Source organism: Ictidomys tridecemlineatus, chromosome 9, assembly GCF_052094955.1.
Source record: "Ictidomys tridecemlineatus isolate mIctTri1 chromosome 9, mIctTri1.hap1, whole genome shotgun sequence".
NCBI classification, from domain to species: Eukaryota; Metazoa; Chordata; class Mammalia; order Rodentia; family Sciuridae; genus Ictidomys; species Ictidomys tridecemlineatus.
In genome coordinates, this window is record NC_135485.1 from 121,688,416 (window position 1) to 121,715,328 (window position 26,913).

General features: G+C 42.3%; 2 protein-coding genes across 12 annotated transcripts in view; one reads left to right on the forward strand and one right to left on the reverse strand.

Moving 5' to 3' along the window:
* Nucleotides 1-8,389, forward strand: part of Rnf175 (ring finger protein 175) — a 49,920-nt gene extending 41,531 nt beyond the window's left edge. For 10 of the 11 annotated variants that reach the window (XM_078021993.1, XM_078022001.1, XM_078022000.1 and 7 more), the window contains 3 exons: nucleotides 1,967-2,100; nucleotides 5,677-5,778; nucleotides 8,120-8,389. In XM_078021993.1, coding sequence (XP_077878119.1) covers nucleotides 1,967-2,100; nucleotides 5,677-5,778; nucleotides 8,120-8,240 — 357 coding nt within the window. In that variant the 3' untranslated portion in view covers nucleotides 8,241-8,389. The remainder of the gene's footprint in view (nucleotides 1-1,966; nucleotides 2,101-5,676; nucleotides 5,779-8,119) is intronic. The other variant, XM_078021998.1, reaches the window with a different exon arrangement.
* Nucleotides 8,390-14,330: 5,941 nt separating this feature from the next.
* Tlr2 (toll like receptor 2) lies at nucleotides 14,331-26,913 on the reverse strand. The gene is made up of 3 exons (XM_078021992.1): nucleotides 26,544-26,913; nucleotides 21,795-21,898; nucleotides 14,331-16,709 (listed from the first exon to the last, which is right to left on the reverse strand). The coding sequence occupies exon 3, from the start codon at nucleotides 16,692-16,694 to the stop codon at nucleotides 14,340-14,342; it is 2,355 nt and encodes a 784-aa protein (XP_077878118.1). The 5' UTR covers nucleotides 16,695-16,709; nucleotides 21,795-21,898; nucleotides 26,544-26,913; the 3' UTR covers nucleotides 14,331-14,339.

The following is a 26,913-nucleotide window of genomic DNA, read 5'->3' on the forward strand; positions in this document are numbered from 1 at the left end:
CTGTGACAAAAACGCCTCCTAAAACAACTTAAAGGAGGAAAAGTGTATTCTAGCTCATGGTCTCAGAAGTCTCAGTCCATGGCCAGCTGGCTCCATGGCTTTGGGCCCGAGGTTAGGCAGTTACCATGATGGAGCGGTGTGATGGGAGAAAGGTGCTCAGCCCCTCGACTCTAAGTATGCCCATCCTGCCTGCAGGTTCCACCACCGCCCAGGAGTGCATTCAAATTTTTAACCCACTGTTACGGTTTAGATGTCAGTCATCCCCCAGAAGCTCATACGTGAGACAGTGCAAGAATTTTCAGAGGTTCAATGACTAGATTAAGAGAGCTGTAACCTAATCTGTGGATCGGTCCACTGATGATTAATGGTGGGCAGGTAGGGTGTGGCTGGAGGAAGTAGGTCACTGGGGCTGTGACTTTGGGGTTTAGATTTTGTCCCTAGTGATCAGAGGTTCTCTCCCTCTTCCTCTCCCCCCACTTCTTCCTGTTACCTTGTCCTAAGCCACTGTCGTCCGTACACTCCTCTACCCTGGTGTTTGGCCATATCTCGGCCCAAAGCTATGGAGTCAGCTGACCATGGACTGAACCTCTCAAGCCAAGAGTCTCAAATAAACTTTTTGTCATCTAAATTGTTCTCATCAGGTATTTTGGTCAGAGTGACTCAAAAAAAAAAACTGATGAAAACGTCCATTGAATGGATTCATGCACTGACTAGAACCTAATGAGGCTAGAGCCCTCATGATCCAATTATTTCCTGAAATCTGACATCTCTGTCCCTACCTGTAAACATTGCTGCATTGGGAACTAAGCTTTGAACACATGAGCTTTGGGGCGGGGGGGGGGGGGACGTTCTGGATCCAAAGCATAACAAAGCCAAGTATAAAATAAACAGCCACATGACCATATTCATGTAAATAAGTGATCAGATAAATAAATAGATGGAGAATAGATAAGTCCATGAGGAAGAGTTCCACATAACTGACGTTGCTGATGGAGGTTGTGATGGTTCAACTTGGGGTCCACTTACCAAGGCCATGGTGCCCAGTTGTCTGCTAAGCTCTGGTCTAGATATTGCTATGAAGGTATGTCATGCATATGATTAACTTCTATAATCAGCTGACTGTAAGTGAAGGAGGTTTACCCTTAGTAATGTGGGTGGACCTCATCTAATCAATTAAAGGCCTAAAAAGCAAAACCTGAGGCTTCTAGAGAAGAAGAGATCCTGCCTCAAGACAGCAGCACCAACTCTTCCCAGGGTCTCCAGCCTACTAGCCTTTCCTGCAGGTTTCTGACCGACAGTCCCCATAAACATTAAAATGAATCAGTAATTGTAATAGAGGAAATGAGGTGTGTGGAACATGGGTATGCTATGTCTGTGTTGATCTCTTTAAAAAAAAACTATTATAAAATAAATATTTTATTTAAAAAAAAAAGTATTTCCTAGGAACTCTAATGTGCTACTAATACTGAGAACCACTTCTCATCCACAGAAGATGTAGTATCCCAAGTTAGAATTGTGGTGATTAGTCTGTGTGCTCCCCAACCAGAACATGGGAATTAAGGAGGGGCAGGAGGAGATGCCAGGATTTTCTGCAGATCTCTGAAACAGAATCTCCAGGAGAAAAAAAGAGAAGGGCCAGATGAAGAATAAACCCAAAGCTTCCCTTACGATTCTGAACTACTACCCTGGATAAAAGCAATTCGTTTCCAGGAATTCCTAAATACTGAGGTTCAAAGGGTGGTTACAGGTGGTGATGCGCTTTGGGTCCACCTGGGATTCAGGGTTCCACCTGGTAACTCCTCTGCAGCACGGGCCCCCCAGGAAAAGATGTCAAGTTGTCACCCAACTCAGAAGCAATGAAGACTCCATGCACCAAGGGCTGCCTGTCCAGCACCTGGCCGTGGCTGCCCTGCGGTTAGTGGCGGCTGCTCTCCTGTCCAGCAGCACTCTGTTTTTCCCCCAACAGTTCTACAGCGTCAGCGGGATGCCCACAAGGAGCTTGGCTGACGACATCTGTGCCGTCTGTGGACAGAGGATCATCGTGGAGCTGGATGAAGAGGGGCTCATTGAAAACACCTACCAGCTGTCGTGTAATCACGTGTATCCTTCCCTGGGAACCCGAGGCCTTCCTCCTTCCTCAGGCCTCTGTCTTCGTCCCCCTCCTCCTCCCGACCCCATCTCCTCTTCCATCTCCAAGTCCCAGACCTCTGTCCTCCAGCCCAGTCTTGGGAGACTTTCTGATAATCTCTGCTGAATAATGAGCTGCCAATTAAAATGAACTCCAGTAATGTCCTTTTTCTTTTTGGTGGCAGTACAAGGGATTGAAGCCAGGGTGCTTACCACCAAGCTATATCCCTAGCCCTTTTATCTTTATTTTGAAACAAGGTCTCACTAAGTTGCTGAGGCTGGCCTTGAACTTGTAATACTGCCTCAGCCTCCGGAGTCACTTGGATTACAGATGTGCACCATGTGCCTAGCCAGTAATTTTCTTTTTAAAGAGGACTCTTAATGCCACGTGGCCAGAAAGGCTGCAGCACCTGAGCAGGATGTTACCTGCGGAAGCTGGCAGAAGCCCCAAGTGAGCACACAACCAAGAAGGACTAGGAAAAGAAGGAGATTAAGGGTGAGAGAAAGAGTAAAAGTAGAGGGTTTTGGTGGAGTTAGGCATAGAGCATGTGATGAACATGCATGAGGTTCCAGGTTCCATCCCCAGAACCAAAACCAAAACAGAACAGTGAAGTGTCAGGTTGAGGGAAGAACTCAAGACTGTTGAGGAGGAGCTGGTGTCTGAATTTTTGTTTTTTTCACAACCAGGGATTGAACCCAGGGTTGCTTATCCACTGAGCCACATCCCCAGCGCTTTTTTGTTTTTGTTTGTTTTGAGACAGGGTCTCACTAAGTTACCTAGGGCCTTGTTTAGTAGCTGAGGCTGGCTTTGAACTTGCAATCCTCCTGCCTCAGCCTCCTGAGCCATTGGGATTAGAGGCATGTGCCACCACGCCCAGCTTGGTATCCGAATCTTGGTGGGCCAAAAAATCTAAAGTGTGCTTTTTCCTAGAGAAAACCCTAGGAGCCCCTTGTAGAAACAGGAATCATAGCGGGTGGCCAAGGGAGAAAACCAAACTCCTTCATCAGCTTTTTTGGAAGAAGTGTTAAAAATAATCGTGCCACAAGCAGCAGAACACCTTAGATGACAAAAGGAAGGCCCAATGTGTGACTTCTTGGTCTTTAATCACTTGGCTCCTCTGTCTGTGGGTTCTTCCTCCAACAACTCTCTATTGACTGGGCATCTTGATGTGGGAGGTATCAGATAAGCCAGACCTGGAAGCTAGCATTATTGGGGAACTCCAGGCACCCCTGATAAGGGCCTCAGTAGATTGAAAAATGCTGGCATCAAGAATCATGAACAAAGCATGGGCCGTCCAAGCATGTAACTATGGATATCCAAGTTGTGTTTGGGTTGGCCAACAGTCCATATTTTAATTTGTTCCTAAATAAAAAAAAAATCATTTATCTTTATTTTATAATACAGTATCAATTTTATAGCATTATCTCTGTATATCCAGCCAAATCAAAGCTCTGGCATTATGAAATGGTTACACCAGCTGTCGTGTACCGCTGACACACGCCTAATTCAGTCAGTAATACCTAATGCCGTCGATGTGCAGGGCCCATGATTCAATTCTGTTTAACCTGGACAGTTTCCACTTATTCAGTCCTGAGAATAGAATCAAAAACTGGTCCAAATGCATCTCAAATGTGTAATAGGAGCCTTTTCTCCACCATGTAAGCCTTAAAATTTTAAGGGAAGAAACACAGAAGATATCCCATATTGCATTCTATAGTGGCTTTTCAGTAGAATACTTTTCCCAAAAAACTATCAGTCTAAGTCAAAATTTTCCAAGTCTGGCCTTAGTTTTAAATGTTTTACTTTTCAAATGTTGGAACACAGCCCCTTCTTCCATTTGCAAGTGGAAATATTTTCTCTTTCCACCTTTAAAAGCCCTTAGAGATGGTGGTACATATATGTATATGTGATCTAAATGTAAGTCACCTTTAAATTTGCTTGCAGGGAGTATTTCTCATGGCACATTTTTAGCATGAGTCATATTAGTGAGGAGTGGGCCACCATGAGTCATATTAACAAGCAGGGATTATCTGAGTATTGCTCCAGGTCAGTTCTGTCAATGTGCAGGTTTTTCAGGATGAAGATCTTGAAGATGAAAGAAAGAACATGTTAAGAAGAAATGGACATTTTGGTACTGGCTCTATGACCCCTGAACTCCATACCCCTCTGAAAGATGAAACCTTTACTCCATCCCTTCTAAACGGAGAGCTATATGGATTTTTTGGTTTAAAATCTTTGTTGTAACACAGCACTTTGTTAATCCAAGCATATTGGGGGAAAAAAATGTCCCCAATTCCAAGAACATAAAGTAGTGGAAACTCTGAGTTGCATAGAGATCTAGTATTGAGGAATTGTGGACATGGCCTTCACGGGGTTATTCTCTGTGGTCCTCCACTTGTTAGGGAGGGGCCGTCTACATCATTGCTGTTAACATGGGAGCATGGCAGGCTGGTCAGAAGACCATGTAATCTTGGCCCTGAAAGTCACACAGGGAACAGCGATTTTAGGAAGCAAATAAATCAATAAGATGACCTCACTATAGTTAATCATTTTGCCCAAATCTGCAATATTGGGGAACCTAGAAATGCTTTTTTTCCAAAAATAATTGGTTTTGAATGATCCATTCATATATTCATTCAAACAGTATTTCTTGGGCACCTGCTTAAGGTGCTGGGGACACAGATGAGTGAGTCATAGTCTCACTGGTAAGGTGTGGCCTAAGGGAGACATGTATGTACACAGAAAGTCATGATGCATTGGAATAAGTCCCTGGTGGTGTGCAAAATCATGGGGTTCACTCTCCGCTTTAGGGGCAAAGCGTCCGACCTTCTGAAAAGGGTGATGCACACAAATGGATCTGTAAGTGGCTAGAGTTTGAGAAGTTCAGATTTTTGAGCTTATATTCAAAATTAAAAATAATTGACTCCTTATCAGTAATAAAAAGAAAGTTGAGGAAAAAACTTAAGAAGTCAATTAAAAGGTCTGTAAGTTTAGAAATGGGGTAGTGTGGCTCAGTGGTAGAGCATATGCTTAGCATGTGTGAGGCCCTGGGTTCATCCCTGGCACCAAACAAGCAGGCAGGGGGGAGAGGGGTGCGGGGATATATCTGTAAGTTTATGATCACAAATAATTTAAACTTGCCAAAGTGTCTAAGACAAAGTGCATAGAAGTAATGCACAAAAAGAAAAATTGTGGTGAGCACATTAGAAATGGAAAAATACAGAAGGTAGTGAAACAAAATAGGCTCATGTAAGACAAAAGCTTCCTCACATCCTTTATCAGACTCTTAGCAGACTCAAGGGAGGGAAGAACAAGTCAGGCCAAGAAGCTACGAAGATTCCTCAGGTCAGAAAGCTAATGCGGCTCCCACATCAGGCCCTCTGTCCCTGGGGTTACCATTGTCCTAGACAAAGCCCTGCCAAAGGGCTGTGCACAGTCCAGCCACGACCGACAGCCATGCTGGCCTCTAACGGTGGATGATGTCCATGTCACCCTGAGCCAGACATTGCCACTGACTATCCAGAAGCTTCCCTAACAAGATGCTTCAGCTTTCACGAATTCTGCATCCGAGGTTGGTGTATTGTTGGTAAGAAGCAGACCTGCCCTTACTGCAAAGAGAAGGTTGATTTGAAGAGGATGATCAGTAACCCGTATCCTTTTTAAAAAGTGCCATGACCCTTACCTTAAATGTTTCTGGGGATGTGCTCTTCCATCTAAACATTTATTGTCTTTGCATAGTTACAGCAAAAAAAAAAAGTTTCTGTTCTCTCTAGCAATTTATTTCACCACATTTAAAATCTCTTGTCTGTGCCTATATTATTCTGGTTAGAAAGTGGAGTGCCCCCAGTATTCCACTCTTTGTGTTTCATATTTTCCACATCAAGGGATTTAGCAGAAATCGGATGAGACCATGTGAAAGATAAGTAGATTATATGGAAAAGTAATCCAGATAGGTGGATGAATAGATAGAGGGATCGATATTTAAATGGTTAGACTGAATGAGTGAGTGCAGGGACTGAGAGATAAAATGGAAAATTTAAAAGCCCCACGTGTGAATTAAAATATAGAGGAGTATTTTTAGGGTGTACCAAATTTGTTTATTACCAGAAATGAGTAAATTTCCCCCCCACCCTGGATGTTAGCGTTTTAGATTCCGCAGCATGCCTAATCTCTTAGGCTAGGTCTGGTGATGATGAGATTGAGAGGAAACAAGACTCACAGCCTTGACCAGCTCATGGCATGCCCCCCACCACTGTATACAGAAGGGCAGTGAGTGCTGGCATGGCCCTCTCTTCCCATAAGACACACTTGCTAAGAGACACCTAAACCTTGCAGGTTAAGGAAGCAGCCTCCTTGCTCCCATCTCCTCTCTCCCCAGCAGCCCTGAATGTGTGGTCTCCTGGGGGCTGCTGACAGCAGAGCACATGGCAAAGCAGGTGGAGACGTCCACGGAGGGCCTCAGAACAGCAGACAGTCCGTGGGCCTTGGGGTCTCAGGCCATGCTGTGGCAACAGAGCCCAGCCTCAACAGCCACCTGATCCTTCACAGGCCTGGCCTCCAGCCTGCTGCCCAACTCAAGGCTGGGGGTGCACAACTACCTCCTCCTTCTTTTCCATCCACTGTCCCGAATTTCCCTGCTAACAGGAGGAAATGGAGTCCAGTACAGCTTCTGATTCATAACTTGTAAAACTGTAATACATAAACCTTTGTTATAAAATTAGTGATAATAGCTGGGCGAGTGACACACGCCTGTCATCCCAGTGGCTTTGGAGGCTGAGGCAGGAGGATTATGAGTTCAAAGCCAGCCTCAGAAAAAGTGAGGTGCTAAGCAATTCAGTGAGACCCTGTCTAAATAAAATACAAAATAGGGCTGGGGATGTGGCTCCATGGTCAAGTGCCCCTGAGTTCAATCCCCAGTACCCAATTAATTAATTAAATCAATGATAATAGGCTCACAAATGTAACCTTAGATGAGAGTTTAAATACCAAAGGATGGTTCAGTGAATCATTTCTTTATATAGACTGAAAAGAATGAAGTGCTAAATATTACATGTACTCTTTTTTTTTTTTTTTTGAGACTCAGTATAAGGAAAAGCTACTTGTAAAAGAGCTGCCCTTTGTAAAATTGCTATCAGAGTCACTATGCGTTAAGTTAAGGTCCCTTAGCAGAAGTTACCAGATTCCAGAAAAAGGAATGTCTTGCCCATGAACCAGGGTTATTCTTTTTAATATATAAGTTCCCTCTGATGTGTCGACTGCAGGAAAGCTGTTTTTGCTCACTTTCCAATGTAGTCATTCCCTCTGCCTCCTTCATTTAGGAGATACCCTTGCCTTCTATCCTTGTTTTGTAGTTTGGGATTTTATTTTAAATAGTTTCAATTTATTTTCAGAAAGTGAATATGGTGTAAATAAAAATGATAAACATAATGCCAAAAACATCATGTGAAAAACCAGGTGCAGTGACACACACCTGTAATCCCAGTGGCTCTGGAGGCTGAGGCAGGAGGATCTCAAGTTCAAAGCCAGCCTCTTAGCAATGGTGAGATAGTAAGCAACTCAATAAATGTCTCTTAATAAAATACAAAATAGGGCTGGGATGTGGCTCAGTGGATGAGTGCCCCTGAGTTCAATCCCCGGTACAAAAAAAAAAAAAAGCATGTGAGGGCTTTCTTTTTTTCTTTCTCTCTCTCTCTCTCTCTCTCTCTCTCTCTCTCTCTCTCTCTCTCTCTCTCTCTCTCTCTCTCTCTCTCACTGTTTTGCCCAAGCTGGCCCCAAACTCCTAGGCTCAAGCAATCCTCCTGCCTCAGCCTTCTTAGCAGCAGCTCTGCACACAACATCATGCCAGCACAGGAAGGGCTTTCATTGAGCACATAGAATTAACAAGAAGGGAAACAACCATTTATTACATTTCTTACTATATTTTCAAATGATGTTTATGACTATTTCTGTTACTTCGCTGTATACAGAACAACCTCCTTAACACAGACTCAGCTGGGAACGCACCCATTTTTTGTATGGGCAAATCCTGGATTGGCTTCGATATCTGGTGGCCTGGCAACCTGTGGTAATAGGAGTCGTTCAAGGCATTAACTATTCACTGGGGCTGGAATAGCACAGCAGACTTACTCCAGCAGCAATGTATTGCATGGCTGAAATGTTTTTAAATCCTTCGTTCTATATTTAATATTTATATTCCTTTTTCATTTTAGAGATGATCTCCAGAGTTCAGAAAACTAAATAAAATTTGGTATCACACTTAAAGCAATTTATCTTTGTGCAAAGAATTAAAGAGAAGCTAAATGGTGGAATAAACAAATAAAGTATGCTCTCACATCTTTCCTATCCCAATTGTTTTCTAGAAACCCATGCATGCCATCCATTGGTCATACCCCTCATGGACATTCCACCCCAAGTTTGGCTGAGAATGGTCTCACCTGAAAAGGGTTTCAAGGGTTTTCAAAGTACTTGTCACATAGAGCATGGAGTTATAATTCGTTATAATAACATCATCAGTCCAGTATCTTCAGAGAAAGTAGAACTTTTCAGTTATCTGCAGCTTAAGGATTTTGGCTTTCTACTCAGTGTGCTATCATCATGTGGAAGCACCCACAAAGCACTTGGACAGAAGGTGGGACTCCCAAAGTCTGCTATATCGGGTGCTATACTTAGTGGGCCACAGGTACTCTGGGGTCCTTGGGGCTGCTGAGTGCACTGCACCCACTCAAGCATGCACTGAAGGGGAAAGAGTCACTCTGCTTTAGTGTTACTCACTGTATGCACACTCACACACGCAAATGCACAAATATACGAGGACAGCGTGTTAGCTTATGTGTTCCTGTGACACATAAAATATGTAACACAAACAACTTGAAGTACAAAAAGATTTATTTTAGCTCAGAATCTCAGTGTGTTCAGTCTGTGGTTGGCTGGCTCCTTGCATTGGGCCTGAGGTGAAGCAGGCCATGGTGGAAGGGCATGGACAGTGGTATTCATCTTATGAAAACCAGGAAGCAGAAAGAGAGGAAGAGCCAGGGACAAGATATAGTCCCGATTTTCACACCCCCAGTGACATACTTCCTCTAACCATGCCCCACCTACCGACATTTTCCACCTCCTCCCACTAGACTCTTCAAGTTATTAATCCACCAAATGGATTAATCCACTGATGAGGTTAGAGGCCTCAGTCCAATCCTTCCTGAAAGCACCACTTCTGCACATTACTGCACTGGGGACCACGTCTCAACCCCTGAGCTTTGGGGGGACATACCACATCCAAACCATAACAGACATACGCCATAATCCTGTTTCTTTACTCTGCTGTTATCTTTTTCATACCTGAAATCATGTCATACTTTTATTCCACGAAGGCAGGGAATTCTGTCTGTCTTGTTTCCTACTGTGTCCCCAGCACTTACACAGTGCCCAGCGTGTAACAGGCACTTAGTAAAAGTAAATGCTCTTCTGAAAGAATAAATCAATTTGACAGGAGAGAACAAAATTAACTGAGTAGGGGAAAACAGAATTAACCCAAGAATCATTTGCTGGAATCCCAAAATTGTTCAAATTACTATTATTTTTTAAACAGTCAACACTGTATACAGAACACTAGATCACTATTCTGCAGCACTTGAGGATGCCTACTCTGCATCACACCTGCGTGAAATAGGAAGGAGTACATCAACTGTTATTTTCCTTGTCCAAATATTGACAGTGACTTAGTGTTATTCAAAGTTCTGTCATCAATGTGTTCACAGAATTACACTATTCTACCATTATGTATGAATAACTCCATCATAATAAGTTTAATCCCTCCCCCAAATTTCAAACAAGTTTTCCAATACCATAGAACTGATTAAATGATGGCCTACTCAGAGAGAGGGTTAGTATTCAGGTGTTAAAAATGATGGTCTCCTCTCAAAAAACTAGAAATAAAACTTCCATCTGATCCAGTCACCCCACTACTGGGCATATATCCAAAGGAAACAAAATCAGTGTGTTGAAGAGATACTTGCACTCCCACGTTTATTACAGCATTCTTTACAATAGACAAGAGGTAGAATCGACCAAGATGTCAATTGATGGATAAATAGATAAAGAAAATGTGGGGAATATATATGATGCATTAGTATTCAGCCACAAAAAAAAAATGAAATTCTGTCCTTTGCAGCAACATGGACAGAACTGAAGAATATTATGTTCAGTAAAGTGAGTAAGGAAGAGAAAGGCAAATACCACATGTTCTCACTAATATATGGAAGCTAAAAAGTTGATCTCCTTAAACTAGGGGAATAGCTTGATGGGTGCTTGCCTGGTATGCAAGGCCCTGGGTTCAATTCCTAGCACCACACACACACAAAATGTTGATCTCATAGAAGCAAAGAGAACAGTGGCTGGGAAGGGTATGGAGGAGGGAGGGATGGAGAGAGGCTGGTGAGCAGGTTCAGGGGTGCAGTTGGAAGAGAGCAATGACTTCTGTTCTGTGGCACAGTAGGATAACTATGGTTAACCACGATTAGTTGCATATTTAAAAGTAGTTCATAAGAAAGATTTTAAATGCCCCTAACAGAGAAATAATAAATATTTAGGTGATGGGTATGCCAATTATACGCTGATCTGATCATTGCACATTATATATACATATTGAAATATCACGCTGGCCCCCATAAATGTTCAATTATTAAATGTCAATTAAAATAAAAAACATTTTTTAAAAAAAGTTCTGTCATCAAGAGAACTCACATGAAAATTTCCACCTGTTGGTAATTTTCCTTCTTCAAACTGCCCAGTGCTTCATTATCATACGGGCATCACCATCCAGGTTACTAGATTTAATCACTATTCATTTCCCTACTCAGCACATATTTCAATAATTCAATGCTTCAATAATTGTACTAGGCATATTCAAGGGATAAAGAGATAAACCAAGTTTTTTGAGCTTTCAGTCCATTGACAAATAAAAGATCTTTCATCTGAAAAATTAGTTTTTGTTCCAAAAAAGGGTCCCTTACACTGATCTCTGATGTATTTGCTGCTTGCCCTTTTTGGACAGCTGCACGAGGGTAGCTTCTGGAACCTTAAAATTCTGGGCAGCTAAAGCAATATTTCTCTTCATGGAGTTCAAAATGGTCCTTGCAGTTCAGAAATGTCAGATAATCACTCAACTAGTCAGCTTTCCATGACTGAAGCGAGTACCTGAGATCAGCAAGTTAAAAAGAGGAAAGGTTTATTTTAGCTCACAGTTTTGGAGGTTTCAGTCCCTGGTTCCTTGGCCCCATTGCTTTGGGGTCTGTGGTGGGCAGTAAATCACAGCAGGAAGCACAGGCCCGAGAAAGGTGCCCACTTCATGGGAACCAGGAAGCAGAGTCCCAATATCCCCTTCAGGGACTTAATTTCAATAACCCACCTGCATTCCACCAGGCCCCATCTCCTAAAGGTCCTCCCACCTCCCAGCAGCGCCACTGGCTGGTGATCAAACTGTCAACACCTGAGACTTCAGGGGACATTCAATGTGCAAAATGTAGCAATCAGTAAACTATCTTAAAAAAAAAAAAAGGAATATGCCATTTTCTTTGTAAACTGTAAGTATTTACAGTCTTATCTCAATTTTGTGAAGTACTAGGTACAGCTGCATTGATAAAGATTGGAGAGCTATATACTAGTTACCTGTGGTTATACCAAGGTGATGGAATAAGAGCTGATTCCTATTTTTATATATTATCTTTTCTAAATTTTTTTCAGTGATGTTCAACATTGTAATAAAAAAAATTATAAAGATTATTTTAACGGTAATCTTAAGTCTATCAATATACTTTGAGGCTATTACTATTGGTATTCAAAAAAATTTTTTTTTCTTAAGGGAGGGTCTCACTAAGTTGCTTAAGGCTGAGGCTGGCATCAAATTTGCAATTCTCCTGCCTCAGCCTTCAGAGCTGCTGGGATTACAGGCACGTACCACCCCGCCTGGCTGCTGTTCAAATTCTTAAAGCTAAATATATAAATCAAGTCAATGTATCTCTGGTTCTCACAATAATCAACATGGCGCTTAGTAAAGGCAGTGAGAAAGAAAAGCAGAAAATTCATTGCTGTTTGGGGGTTTCCTTCTGCTGAACCTACCCCCCCACACTTTTTTTTTTTTTTTTTTTGGTCCAGGGGATTGAACTTGGAGACATTCGACCACTGAGCCACATCCCCAGCCCTATTTTGTATTTTATTTAGAGACAGGTTCTCATATTGAGCTGCTTAGTGCCTTGCCGTTGCTGAGGCTGGCTTTGAACTCACAATTCTCCTGTCTCGGGCCTCCTGAGCCACTGGGATTACAGGCATGTGCCACCACACCTGGCCTAAATCTACCCTTTTTTCCTCTTAGGCTGGTGTGTTTCATCTTCCACACTCTCCTGGGACTTGGTATTAGAAGCGCTGTGTGAGTTCTCCAAGATTGACACCTGATATATACTGAATGAACTTATTTCCTTTGGGTAATTTTGAGAACAGCAGGGTTCCTTTTAGCCCTGCTAGTCCTGATGATAGAAAAAAAAATCCACTTAAACCAATAATTCTATAAAGAAATGTATCCCTTCCTGAAAAATCATAATAGCTCACATCTACGCCAGGCATTGCTGCCATATCACACCAGGCAAAACGGTTCTCATTCTCGCAGGCTTGGAACCCTTGCCCTCCTCACACCCTCCAGAAGCAAGGGTACCAAGGAGCATGTGCTCCCTAGATTACACACATTGCTGCGGTCCAAACCTAGCAGGTGCAGGTGACTGTCCCTATTTCGAGGACAAGAAAACATTTTGAATCAGGCCAGGTGACTTGTCCAAGGTTATACATCTGCCAACCCAGATCTCTTCTCACTCCAGAACCCAATTAAGCCTAGTCTGGTTGAGATTTGAGCAGGGGTTGAAGGTGGTTCACTCCCTTTCAAACACAGTTCCCAGCAAAGAAGAAAGCGGCCCAGAACCAGAAACGAGCTCTTAGCAAAGAGTGCTCATCGGCATTTACTGTGTTATTAAATCTTGATTATAGAGATTAATATATGCTAGCATGATCATCAAATTATTGTTGACTGAACTGTTTCTGAGTCGTGATAAAGAACCTTTAGGTATATAGTTATTTAAAAATCTGTTCAGCTCACATGGGTTGTTTAAAAATTTTTCAGAAGGAAAATTTTTAAAAGGAAAGCTCTCTCTTTTTTTTTACAAATTAGAAACATGACTTTCAAATAAGCTGGGAGTAGTGGCGCACATTTGTAATCCCAGTGGCTTGGAAGGCTGAGACAGAAAGATGACAAGTTCAAAGCCAGCCTCAGCAGGGAGACCCTAAGAAACTTATCCAGACCCCTGTCTCTAAATAAAATATAAAGAAGACTGTGGATGTGGCTGGGTTGTTAATCACCCTGGTTTTCCATCCATGGTAGGATATCAAAAAAAAAAAAAAAAAAGACTTTCAAAGAACAAAAAAGCAGCCTGTGGCATGTGAGGGAGGAAAATTTGCAGGTGGTCAAAGGCTGAGGAAGTTCAGGGACCCATGTGGGAGACTTCCTTCAGCTTCCTCAAAACTAAGCATTTTATTGTCTCAATAGTTTGGCTTTCACAGTAAGACATAATTGACTCCTGCATTAGACATACTCTTTCAAGTAAATATGGCTGGAGAAATCTGTTAAATACCCAAAAATGTAGACCCCATTCACAATGAAACTACACCCTCGGGATATTTTGTATCCTGAAAAATTGAAGGGGGGACACACAGCCCTTTTGTAGGAAGAGCAACAAGTCCAGTCTAGTGTCCTCAAACACTTCTTGCTGCTCTTGAGATCAACTGTACCCAGAGATGAGAGGGGGTGGCACGGAGAATGCTCCCTTTGGCTACCCCTGAGTGCCTTCACAACAAGCCAGCCCACCTGAGACAACCATTTGACCCCTTTAGAGCATCTGTGCTATTTGCTACTGAGCCAATTGCCATGGATCATTCGGATACCCAGTAATGGAACTGGGTCATGATGATATTATAGAATTTTTAAAAACTTATGTTTTCTAATCTGGTAACTGTTTTTATACAACAGCACTGTTTAGATAAAATTTGCAGTTTAAGTAGTTTTAGTAGAACAAGTCCTCAAATAACAGAACATTCCCGTGAATGCAATTATGTCAGCATGAACTAAGTGACACCAACTGAAGACCACCACTCAGCCAGACTGTGATCCAGGAACCTAAGATTTTATTGCAGTTCTTAAGTTTATCCAAAAGCCTTCCTGCTGAGCTTCCTCCCGGGGCCACTCCAGGTAGGTCTTGGTGTTCATGATCTTCCGCAGCTTACAGAAGCGCTGGGGGATGGCCTTCTTCTCGATGGGCTCCAGCAGGACCAGAATGGCCGCGTCGTCGTTCTCATCAAAGAGGCGGAAGTGGGAGAAGTCCAGCTCGTACTTGCACCACTCGCTCCTCACGAAGTTCTCCGAGAGCACGAACACGGTTTTGTGGCTCTTCTCGATGCAGTCGATGATGTTGTCGATGATCCACTTGCCGGGGACGAAGTCGCGCTTGTGCAGACACAGCTTGAAGGGCGGCTCCCAGTTCTCCAGCTCCTGCACCAGGAGGTTCTCCACCCAGTGGGAGTCCCGCTCGCTGTAGGAGACGAACGCGTCGTAGCAGATGTCCCTGCACGGCGCCTTCCGGGGCTTCCTTTTGGCCTGGAGCCAGGCCCACATCATCTTCAGGTACCACACACCGTGGAAGCGGTGGCACAGGCCCCCCGTGAGCAGGATCAACAGGAAGAGGGCACAGCACACGCCAGACACCAGCGCCACCCGGTGGCACTCGGAGGCGGAGAGCCGGGCGTCGAGCACGCGCTGGCCGCGCACGTGGGAGGGAGAGTCACACAGGTAGCTGTCTGGCCAGTCCACCAGCACCTGGGCCAGAGCCGGCTGCTGCTGAGTGAAGGACAGGAATTCACAGGAGCAGATGAGGTTGTTGCCACCAGCCTCCAGCGTCTTCAGTCTGTGAAACGAATCAAGTTGCTCCTTAGAGAAAGTATTTATGGTATTCCTGCTGATATTCATGACGAGTAACATGGGTAAGGAAGAAGCATCTGGAAGCATCTTCAGCTTATTTCTAGAAATATAAAGTTCTTTGAGTTGAGGTAAATTTAAAGAAAATGAGTCGAGATTATTATTGCTGACATCTAAAATTTCCAGGGTCCTGGGAATGCAGTTGGTCACCCGGTGTATCCGGGTGCTGGACAAGTTCAAATATTTCATCTTTTGTGGCCACTGACAAGCTTCAGGCATAGAATGAAAACTGTTCTTACTGACATCAAGGTGGGTCAAATTTTTCAGAGTCAGCAAAACCTCTCCAGTTTTTTCTAATGATGTCAAGTGATTTTGCCTTAAAATTAAGGTCTTCAGGGAGGGCCAGCCATCCTCACAGGCTGAATTTTTCAAGTATTCTTCAACCATCAGATTTTCACTGAGATCTAAGTGTTCTAATGATTTTAAATGTTGTGAAAATGAACAAGGAACCAGAAAAACCTTACTGTTCTCCACTGTGATTTTTTTAATTCTTTCGGTGATTGAATACACAGTGCTCAGATCATAAAATAAGTAGAACTTTGGGATGTGCAGCTTCCGTATAGTGATCGTTTCCACTTTACCTGGAATTTTAATTTTCTCGAGCTCAGATACATGAAAATCACCAACTCCATTAAGAGTACAGTCATCAAACTCCACCTCCAACAACTCAGAAGCATAACTCAACAGTTTCACAAGGTCATTAAAACTTTGATCGGTCATGTCTGCATTTCTAAATGTGAACTTTTTAATCACTGGATTCGTTTCACTGATGGATAGCCCTGAAAAGTGGAACCTGTCCAAGTCTGTATCTCTCAGTTCAAAAGATTCCACTGAACTTAAAAGATCTACAAAAATCTCCACCAGTAACATAGGTTGCTTCATATGAAGGATCAGATGACTGATGTTCTGAATTGACTTCAAACTTTGGGGCTCATAACTCTGGAGACTAGATGCAATGATCTCAAGTTCTTCCAGAAAGGTGAGTCCGACAAAATCTATTCTCTGAATCCCAGTGAAGGTGTAACTATTTCCTACCCTCAGGATTCGCAAATTTGGAAGGTGAGAAAAAAGAGATGTTTCCCCAAGTGTTTTGTAAGGATTTCCCAGTAAGTTTAAAATTTTCAAGGACGAAAGGGGCCTAAACCAGGAAGACGATAGATTAGATAACTGATTATCAGATAAATCCAAATGTTCCAGATGGCTTAGGGAAGAAAAGGCATCTTCCTGAATTGTGCTGATCCCATTGGACTTCAGCATCAGAGCCCGGAGGTTGACACACTTCTGCAGATCAGCTTGGCCGATATAGGTGATCTCATTGTTGGACAGGTCAAGCCCTCTCATGGCTGCTGTGAGCCCTGAGGGAATGGAGCTGAAAGATCTGGAGCGGCCATCACAGATGCCAGTGGGGTTGCAAGACAGAGGAGCCGGATCTGGAGACCCTTCCTTGGAGAGGAGGATTATGGCCCCCAAGGCCCACACTGTCCAAAAAGCCCGTGGCATGGTCCAGGATTCCACCTACAAATAAAAGCGGTTCCAATGAGTGATTGTGTCTGACGACATAACTGATTCTTGAGAAATGCTTTATCAAGCATCTCACAGTCCCTCCCACCTCTCTCTCACATACACACACAGAGGAAATAACAGGAAGGCAAATGGAACATATGAATGAGGATGAGAAATGAATTCCCTGATACATACAGCAGCACAAACAGGGGGGCCACTGCTCAGACTTAAAGTACCACCATGTGGGAATGTGGAACAGGCCTCAATAAAAATGGGTTATAAGCAAATAAAGGAACAGGGGCATGATCAAGCAAGCAGTTTAAGAAGAGAGCTAGGGGGTTGGGGTTGTGGCCCAATGGTAGAGCGCTTGCCTGGCACATGTGAGGCACTATGTTCAATCCTCAGCACCGTGTAAAAATAAATAAATAAAATAAAGACATTGTGTCCATCTACCTGCCCACCTTCGGGGCCCTACATTTTCCCCTAGCTACGTTCAGTGCCCCTGTTCCTGGCATCTGGGTGCCTTTGTCCGTATTTGTTCATGAACTAACTCTACACATTTTTTAAAAAAATATTTAACCCCAAATACAAAACATTTTATGGAAAGAACTAACTTCCCACATTCACAGAATCTAAGCTGTCATAAGGATCTGGGTTATACAATTTACAGTCATAGAGAATTTAATTGCTGTTGGAGACAGAATTTGTATGCTCACACTAATACCATTGCTTTGAATCCCCTCGTCTGTTTAGATAAATGGGTCACACCATGCATATTTATTCTGGATTTTCATTTTATCATCAGTTTTATTGAGGTATAATCAGTATTAAAAACTGTAAATAATTAATGTGCACAATTTGGTGAGCTTAGACACAAGTACACATTCATGGCACCCCCACCACAATCCATGTGATAAACATATCTATCACTTCCAAAGATAAACATATCTATCACCTCCAAACATTTCTTCACTTTTTTTTTTTCCTTGCAGTACTAAGACTGAACCCAGGGGCACTCTACCACAGAGCTACATCCCCAGCCCTTTTTTAATTTTTACTTTGAGACAGACTCTCTGACAAGTTGCTGAGTTGCCTATTGAGACATGATTCAATGTCTTTGTTCTGTTAGTAAACTATAGTGATTGCACTGGTGAATTTTAAAGCGTTAAGATAATACGACTTTAAAAAATAAACCCAAGTTAGACAAGATGTATTATCCTTTTCATATATTGCTGGATTTTACTTAGTAATACTTTGTTTAGAACCTTTATATCCAGATTCAGAAACAAGTTTGCCCTGTCAATTTCCTTTCTCCTGACATTCTCATCTGGTAGAATTCACCAGTGTCGCCAGGCGGGAAGTTTTGTTATTTGTGTGTTTTGTTTTGTGACACAGAATAAAATTCACTTAACAACTACAGAACTATTCATATTTTCTTCCTCTTATTTTCAGTAAGTTGTATTTTTCAAATTTTCAATTTTATTATTTATAATATTTTTATTATTTTAACGTCTAGAGGATTTAAGGTGTTTAAAAAAAATGAGACAAATTAGGATGTATCTTAAGCAAAGAATGGTTCATGCTGTGCTTGGAACCGGGGTTTGGGGGAAGTTTAGTGTGAGCAGTGAGGTTTTATAGGCTCAATACAGAAGCAAAGTAGGGGAACCATCTGATTGGACTGGCTACAGCCAGGCCACTTCCTGGACATGATGTGATGAGGTATTCGCCTTCCATGGGCCTGTCTAATCATTCAGCTACCTGTGACTGGCTGAAGGCTGGCTGTTTGAGAGTGGCTAAAATAGCTATTTGTTACCAAAAATGACTTCTAGCTGGGAATAGTAGAGTTCACATGTAATCCCAGTGTCTTGGGAGGCTGAGGCAGGAGGATAGGGAGTTTAAAGCCAGCCTCAGCAACATAGTGAGGATCTAAGCAACTCAGCCAGTCCCTTAGAAAAGGACTGGAGATTTGGCTCAGTGGTAAAGCACCCCTGGGTTCAATTCCTGGTACCACAAAAAAAATAATAATAATAACAAATAAACTACTGAGTTAGGTTTGGGTCTGTATATACTAAGTTAATTTGCAGTTTATTATGCAGGAACACAAAGTACAGAGACAGTCTCCAGCTAATGGACTCCAGCTTATTTTATTTAATGAAATGAAGTCCTCTGTTTTATTCTTTCATGAGTTTTATTAGTGCCTACTTTTATTCTTGATTGTCTTCCATTTTTTATTAACATTTTCAGTTCTGACTTTACAGATTGTCTACTTTCTATTTCGTTATTTTCCACCGTTCTGTTACTACTTCCTCCCTTCTGCTTTCTCTGGATTTATTTAACTGTTATTTCTCTGATTTCTTGTTTGGTCATTAACTGTCGGCCATTATTCAATTTCAGTACATGCACTTAAGGTTAGATATTATCACTGAAACAATAGTTTTGCTGCATTTGACGTGTTTCTTTATGTCGTTTATTCAAAATTCATTTTAAAACATTTCCTAATTTCTATTATGGTTCTTTTATGTCCCATGGTTTATATAGAAATGTAGGTACTAATTTCCCAACATATGGGCTTTTTTTCTCTCTTTTTTTTTTTTTTTTTTTTTGGAGGGGGGACGGTTCTTTGTGATTGTTCTCTGCTTTAGTTGCATTATGGCAAGGAAAAAAACATACTCAGAATGATTTAAATCCTTTAAAATGTGTTGCACTTTGTTCTGTAGTCCAGGATTTGTGTATGTTCTGTGATTTCAGCAGCTATTGGGACAATATTTATACTGGTCCATCCAACCAACTACATTAATCATGCTGTTCATATCTTCTCTTCTTTACTGACGCATGATAATCATATGTACTTATGGGGATCAGTGTACACTGATATTCCACACATGGATACTAACAATCAAATCAGGATATTTGATATATTAACTGCCTCAAACATTGATCATCCTTTGTGATAAAACTATTCAAAATCCTCTCTTCTAAATTACTTTGAAATATACAGTATAACATTGTTAACTATAGTCCCCCTATGAACAGCAGAGCGTATTCCCCTATCTTATTGTAATTTTATCCCCATTGACCATCTCCCCACCCTTCCCAGCTGCCCACCCTCCTCAGCCTCCGCAAACCCCTACTTCACTGGGTATTTCTATGAGATCATCATTTTTAGATTCCACAATCACAACATGTAGTATCTGCCTTTCTGTGCCTGGCTTATTTCTCTTATGTCATCCACGTTCTTTCTTTTTATGGCCAAATAGTGTGTGTGTGTGTGTGTGTGTGTGTGTGTGTGTGTATACACCATTTTCTTTATATATTCATCTGCTCCATCATTTATTTTCCTTTTTTGAAATTCTGGGGATTGAACCCAGAGGCTCTTCACCACTAAGCCATACCCCCAGCCCTCTTTATTTTATTTCAATACAGGGTCTCACTAGGTTGTCAAGGCTGGTCTTGAACTTGCAATCCTCCTGCCTCAGACTCCTGAGTCTCTGGGATTAGGTGCCTGGCTTTTTGTTGTCTTTTTAATAATTGCTATTCTAACTGGGGTGAAGTGATCTCTCACTGTGGGTTTGAGTTGCATTACCCTATTAATTAATGATGTTCAGCAATTTTTCATATATCTGTTGGTCATTTGTATGTTATCTTTAGAGAATTCAATTCATGCCTTTTGCCCATTTTTAATAAACTTTTTTGTTATTGTTTTAAATCCTTATGTATTCTGAATATTAACCCCTTGTCATATGCACAGTTTGCAAATATTTTCTCCCATTCTGTAGGCTATCTATTCACTCTGTTGTTTCCTTCTTTGTACAGAATATTTTTTAATTTATTTTTAATTGTAACAGTCATTTACATATTTGTGGGGGTACAGCTGATCATTTGATACAAGTGTGCAACATGTAATGATCAAGTGAGGGTGATTAGCAAATCCATCTCCTTAAACATTAGTTATTTCTTTGTGTTTGGAGTCTACAAACTCCTTTTTCTAGTTTTTTATAAACTACATAATAAGAGTCAGGCATGGTGGTGCATACTTATAATCCCAGTGACTCAGGAGGCTGAGGCAGAAGAATCATGAGTTCAAGGTCAGTTTCAGCAATTTAGTGAGGCCCTAAGCAACTTTGTGAGACCCTACGTCAAAATAAAAACCATAGCCGGACGTGGTGGTGCACATTTGTAATCCCAGTGGCTTAGGAGACTGAGGCAGGAGGATAATGAGTTCAAGCCAGCCTCAGCAAAAGCAAGGTGCTAAGCAACTCAGTGAGACTGTCTCTTTAAATAAAATACAAAGTAGGGCTGGGGATGTGGCTCAGTGATTGAGTGTCCCTGAGTTCAATTCCTGGTACCCCCCCCCAAATAAATAAATAAAAATAAAAAGCATAAAAAGGGGACTGGGGATGTGGCTCAGTGGTAAAGCACCCCTAGGTTCAATCCCCAGTACCAAAAATAAAAATAGAAATAATAAGCTGTAAACTGTAGTCACCTTACTGTGCTATAGAGCCTATTCCCCTACTAACTGGCCTTGGGCTCCTGTTACCCAGCTGCCCTCTGTGCCCACTCCCTCTAACCTTTCCTAGCCTCTAATCATCATTATTGTACTCTTTTTTTTTCCTAGAAGATCAAGTTTTTAGTTTTCAGTTTGATGTAATCCTTGCTTTGCTTTTACTGTCTTAATTCTTTGTTTTTAATTTTTTTTTTTTTTTTTAGTTTTTGGTGGACACAACATCTTTATTTTATTTTTATGTGGTGCTGAGGATCGAACCCAACGCCCCGCACATGCCAGGCCAGCGCGCTACCGCTGGAGCCACATCCCCAGCCCTGTCTTAATTCTTAACCAAAAAAATTCTTGCTCATATCAATATCCAGGAATACTTCTCTAATGTTTTCTATTTTTTGGTTTTGTATTTAAGTCTTCAAAACATTTTGAGTTTATTTTTCTATGTAGGGGGATGGGTTAACTTTCATTCTTCCATCTGGATATCCATTTTCCTAGTACTGTTCATCGAAGACAGAGTTTTTGTCTGAGTGATTGTTTTTGGTGCTTTTGTCAAAAATTAGTTGGGGGCTGGAGTTGTAGCTCAGTGGTGAAGCACTTACCTAGTACATGTGAGGCAGAGGATATTTGGGGCTCACAGTTTCAGAGGCTCAGTCCATAGTCAGCAGACTCCATTGCTGTGAGCTTACGGTGAAGCAGAACGTCACTGCAAAAGGCACAGGAAAGCCGTTCAGTTCATGGCATCCAGGAAGGAGAGGAGAGAAAAGTGCAAGGAGTCAGAGACAAAATACAATCCCCAAAGGTATGATCTCAGTGACCTACTTTCTCTAGCCACATCCCATCGGCCTACAGTTACCACCTACTTGGCCCATTCAAATTATTTATCCATCAAATAGATTAATCCACTAATGAGGTGACAACTCTCATAATCTCATAATTTCACCTCCAAGTATTCCTGCATGAACACATGAGTTTTTTGGGGGAGATACCTCATATCCAAACCATAACATTCCACTCTTGACCCCAAAATGTCGCAATGCAAAATGCATTTATTCTACCTCTAAGAGTCCCCATAGTCTTAATAGTTCCAGCACTGCCCAAAAGTCCAAGTCCAAAGTCTCATCTTAGACTCACAGGCAAACTATGAACCTCTGTAAAGATCAAAAGCAAATTACACATACCCAGCATATAGTGGCACAAAGTAAACATTTCCACTCCACAATGGAAGAACAGAAGCACAGAAAGAAGGGATAGGACCAAAACAAAATCAAAACCCATCTGGGCAAATAAGTCCTATAGCTACAGGTCTGGCATCTGGGGTATGTGGTGGCAAGATGTGTGTTCTAAAGAGCTTGGGAAGCCCTGCTTCTAAATGCTAGCTGCATCCCACATAGCATGTCTTGGCCTGGCTCTGCTAGGCCAACCTATTGGCAGATGGTCCACATTATTGGCATCTTTTAATTGCAGGGGTCTCCATTCCAGATTCAGCTTGACCTTTCACATCTTCATACATCATCTTCTCAGGGGCTGCCTAGAGGGATTCCAACCCTGCCACACTTTGCCTAGCATGCCAGGCCTTCGTTTGAAATCTTGGTAAAAAGCCTCCATGACCCTTTAACATTAGCATCCTGCATTCCTGCAAAACCAGCACCACATGGATGATGCCAAGGTCAGCCTCCAACTTGAGTAGTAACCAGGCCCCCTTGCACCATGGTTGCAGTGGCCTCTTAGTGTCTGAGCAGCTGACCCATGCAAAACAATTTCCTTGAGAAACAATTTTCTACACATCAGTTTGCCTCCATGTTTTCTTTTTAAACAGGTCTTCACTTTTACACCCTTGAATCTGCCGGGGTATGGTCTTGCTGATTCCTGATCCCTCAATACATCTATCCCATTGTCTCTAGGCAAAGTACTTATCTTTAGTGGTGGTAATCTCTTCATCAACCACACTTTCCTTGGCCTGTTTTACATGTCTTTTTCTGGCCAAATTACAGGTCTTAAATTTTTTTTATTCTCTTGTTTTTTGCTTCAAATTATCACAGTAAACCTGGCTAAAAAATGATAGCAATGCCCATGTCACCGCCTGAGTGCTGTTTTGCCTTAAAAATTTCCTGTGCCACATTAATTAGTCCATCACCTTTAAATTTGGCATCACACAAAGTCTCAGACATTTTTAATAGGATTGCTTTCTAGATTTCTTTTTCAGATAGTTCACTATTGACATATACAAATGTTAATAATTTTTCCTGTTGATTTTATATCCTGTAACTTTTCTGAATTTATTATTTCTAACAGGCTTTGTAAGTATAATTTTTAGGATTTTTCTATATATAAGATTATGTTGTTTGCAAACAGGGAAAGTTTTACTACCTCCTTTGTAATTTGGGTTATCTTTATTTCTTTCTCTTGACTGACTGCTCTGGTTAGAACTTCTAGTACTATGAATAAAAATGAAGAAAGTGGACATTCTTATCTTCTTCCAGATATAAAGGAAAGGCTTTCAATCATTCCCCATTTAGGATGATATTACCTGTGAGTTTGTCATAAATAACTATTATTGTGTTGAGGTGCATTCCTTCTACTCCTGATTTGTTGAGTTTTTATCATAAAGGGAATTTTATCAGATGCTTTTTCTGCATCTGTTGAAATGACCATATGGTTTTTGAATTCTTTCTGTTAACACAATGTACTGCATTTATTGATTTGCATATGTTGAGCCATTCTCGAGTCCAGGGATTCATCCAAACCACTTGATCATTAAAAAGGATACTCTTTTTTCATGTACTAAATTTAGTTTGCTAGTATTTTGATGAGAATTTTTGCATCCACATTCATCAGGAATGGTGGTTTTCTTGTTTTGTCAGGTCCTTGTCTGGTTTTGGTATCAGGGTGATGATAGAATGAGTTTGGAAGCATTACATACTCTTCAATTTTTTGGAGTAGTTTGGAAAGAATTGGTATTACTTCCTAAGTGTCTGGTAGAATTCAGCAGTGCAGCCGTCAGCTCTTAGGCCTTTCTTTGATGGGAGGCTTTATTACTGATTCAATCTTATTGCTCTACATGGGTCTATTTGGATTTTCTATTTCTTCGTTAGTCAATCAAGATAGGATGTATGTGTCCATAAATCTATCCATTTATTATAGCTTTTCCAATTAGTTGGCATACAGTTTGCACATTTTCTTTATCCTTTCTGACCTTTTCTCTGCTTTTTATATCAGTAGAGATATAACTTCCCACCATGCCTAGATTTGTCTGGTTCCTTATAGTTCTGTCACTTTGGCTCCATTTTTTTTTTTTTAATGTCATGTTGTAAGTGTTTATCAACTCAGAATTTGTATCTCTTCTCAGTGAAACTTTTATCCCAGTGAAATATTCTTTCTTTGGCTTAATGTCTATTTTATCCAAAATCAATATAGCTGCACATTTTCTTTGGATAATTAGTGGCATGCTTTCACTTTAAACCTTTTAGTATCTTTCTAAAACATGTCTCTTATGAACAGGCGTGACTGTTGGCTTGTAGTTTTTAATTCTGTTCTCACAATTAGTCTGATGATTACAACATATAGTCCTTTTATTCAATAGAATTAATTAATTAATTAATTAATGGTTTGTTACGATGTAAGTCATTACACTATGCTTTTTAGTCCCACCTATTTCATGTTCTCTTGTTTCTCTCTCTCTTTTTTTTTTGCCTTCTATTAAATTTGGAGGTGATTTTTATCATTAGATTTTTTTTCTTCCTTTTATTTTATAAATGAAATAATATGAAAAAAATTAACTGATAGCTTAGAAACTTCCAAAACATGCTGTAAACTTCTGGCAACTTCTGTAAGATGGGGATGTTGTAAAAAGTTTAAGATTCATCTGTTCTTTACTTGGAACAGGAAGAAACTTAAAATATTAATGAATGTCATTTTCCAATAAGTCAAGATCTTTGTGCTTCCTTTAAAAAAAAAAAAAAGGTCTCTTTCAAGCCAGGTCACCCTACCTACCTACCAAGGAAGGAAAAGCGGGGTGGGGAAATCCACAGCAGATTGAGTTGTTAAAACCCAGAACACTCGCTTTTCTTAATAAAATCAACAAAACACCTTTCTGGTCTGCAAGTTCTAACACTTGCAAACACTTGTTTTCATGTTCAGAAGTTGAAGAAGTTGTAAGAGGAACTTCATAGTGTTCTTATTTAAAGAACAACTGTTTAAATGCTCTAAGGTGGTTTTTCAACAGAGACCCAACTCAAGATACCCTAAGAATCAAAGAATGCAGAACGGGCATGAAGCACTCCACAGTGCAGAGGCCAGACTCCCTGTTAGGAGGTCTTATTGTTTACATATAAAGTGTGCCCCCAAAAGCTCATATGTGAGGCAATGCAAGAAAGTTTAGAAGTGAAATGATTGGGTTATGAGATCCTTAGCCTAATCAGTGCATTGACTTGAATGGATTGACTATAGGCAGATACCTTCTGTCTGGAGGAGGTAGGTCACTGGGGGCGTACCTTGGGGGCTTATGTTTTGTCCCTGATGAGCAGATGCGCTCTCTGTTTCCTGATTGCCTTGTCCTGAGCTGTTTTCCTCCTCCACACCTTTCTGCGGGTGATGTTCTGCCACACTTCTGGCCCACAGCAAGAACATGGGCCGGCTAAGAGCCGGCAAATAAACTTTTCCTCCTCTACACTGGTCTTGTCCGTTCTTTTGGTCACAGCGACGAAAACGCAGACTAAAACAGTAAGGGAGGGTCCTGGACCACCCCATGGAACGAACCTTGGCACCTTGCCCACTTCAGTGCCCTAGTGACTGAAATCCCATCTAAAGTAACCACAAATCCCGGAGAACGCTAGCGGTCACTCGCAATGGCTAGGTGACAGCATTCACGTGCCCCCGGTTACTTTCCCTCCGAGCCACTCCGTCAGCTGCGACGGCAAAACGTAACTTGGACAACTGGCAGAGCCAGGACCACCGTCCACGCTGGCTCCGAGGCTACCGTGACCACTCCCGGAGGACAGCGAGTCAGGGGCAGAGTCGCGTCCTCAGACTGCTCAGTGGCTAGGGGTATCTCTGCCTCGCCCGCTTCCCTTTCTGGGTGCCCCTGCTTCTCCCGGATACGGCCCGCAGCTCGGTCATCGTGGATGTCGCCGCTGTCCCTATTCAAGCACGAGGCTGCACAGAGACCCAAGCTGCGGGAAGCACAGGCGTCCGGAACCCGCTGCCTCCCCGCCGCAATCTGAGCCTCCCGGCTGGGGGCACAGGTGCACCGAGTGGGAACCCGGGGTCCCTCCGCCCCTGCCCGCCGGCCCCGGGGAGGAGCGCAGAGAGACCGCGCGGGCGGAGCGCGCCGGGGGAACCGCCTGACCTACCTGGGGTGCCCGCCCAGGGCGGTGGAGCCGCTGCGCCCTCTCGGCCCTGGACTGGGAAGTGACTGAAGGGGAGGTCCGTGCAGTCCGGTGCCCGGCCTTCCCGGACGCGGGAACGCCCACTCATGGGCAGCAACGCCCACTCTCTGTGCGCGCCTCCGCGCAGTGGCTTGTGCCAGACCTCGGTCCGCACACCTGGTGGCAGAGACAAACCCCCCACCCCCGCCTGCGCGGCCACCTTTCGCACAAGCTCTATCTGGTGGCTGTAGCCCCGAGGCGGGCCAAGATCGTAGCCCGTGGATCCTGCCCCAATCCCTGCCCTGTGCCAAGCGGGGATCAGAGGAGGGCTCTGGGGACTTGGTAGGGGTTGCAG

Excerpts from the sequence above, each read along its gene's own strand:
- Tlr2 (XM_078021992.1), bottom strand. The coding sequence starts at position 16,694 with ATGCCACGGGCTTTTTGGACAGTGTGGGCCTTGGGGGCCATAATCCTC.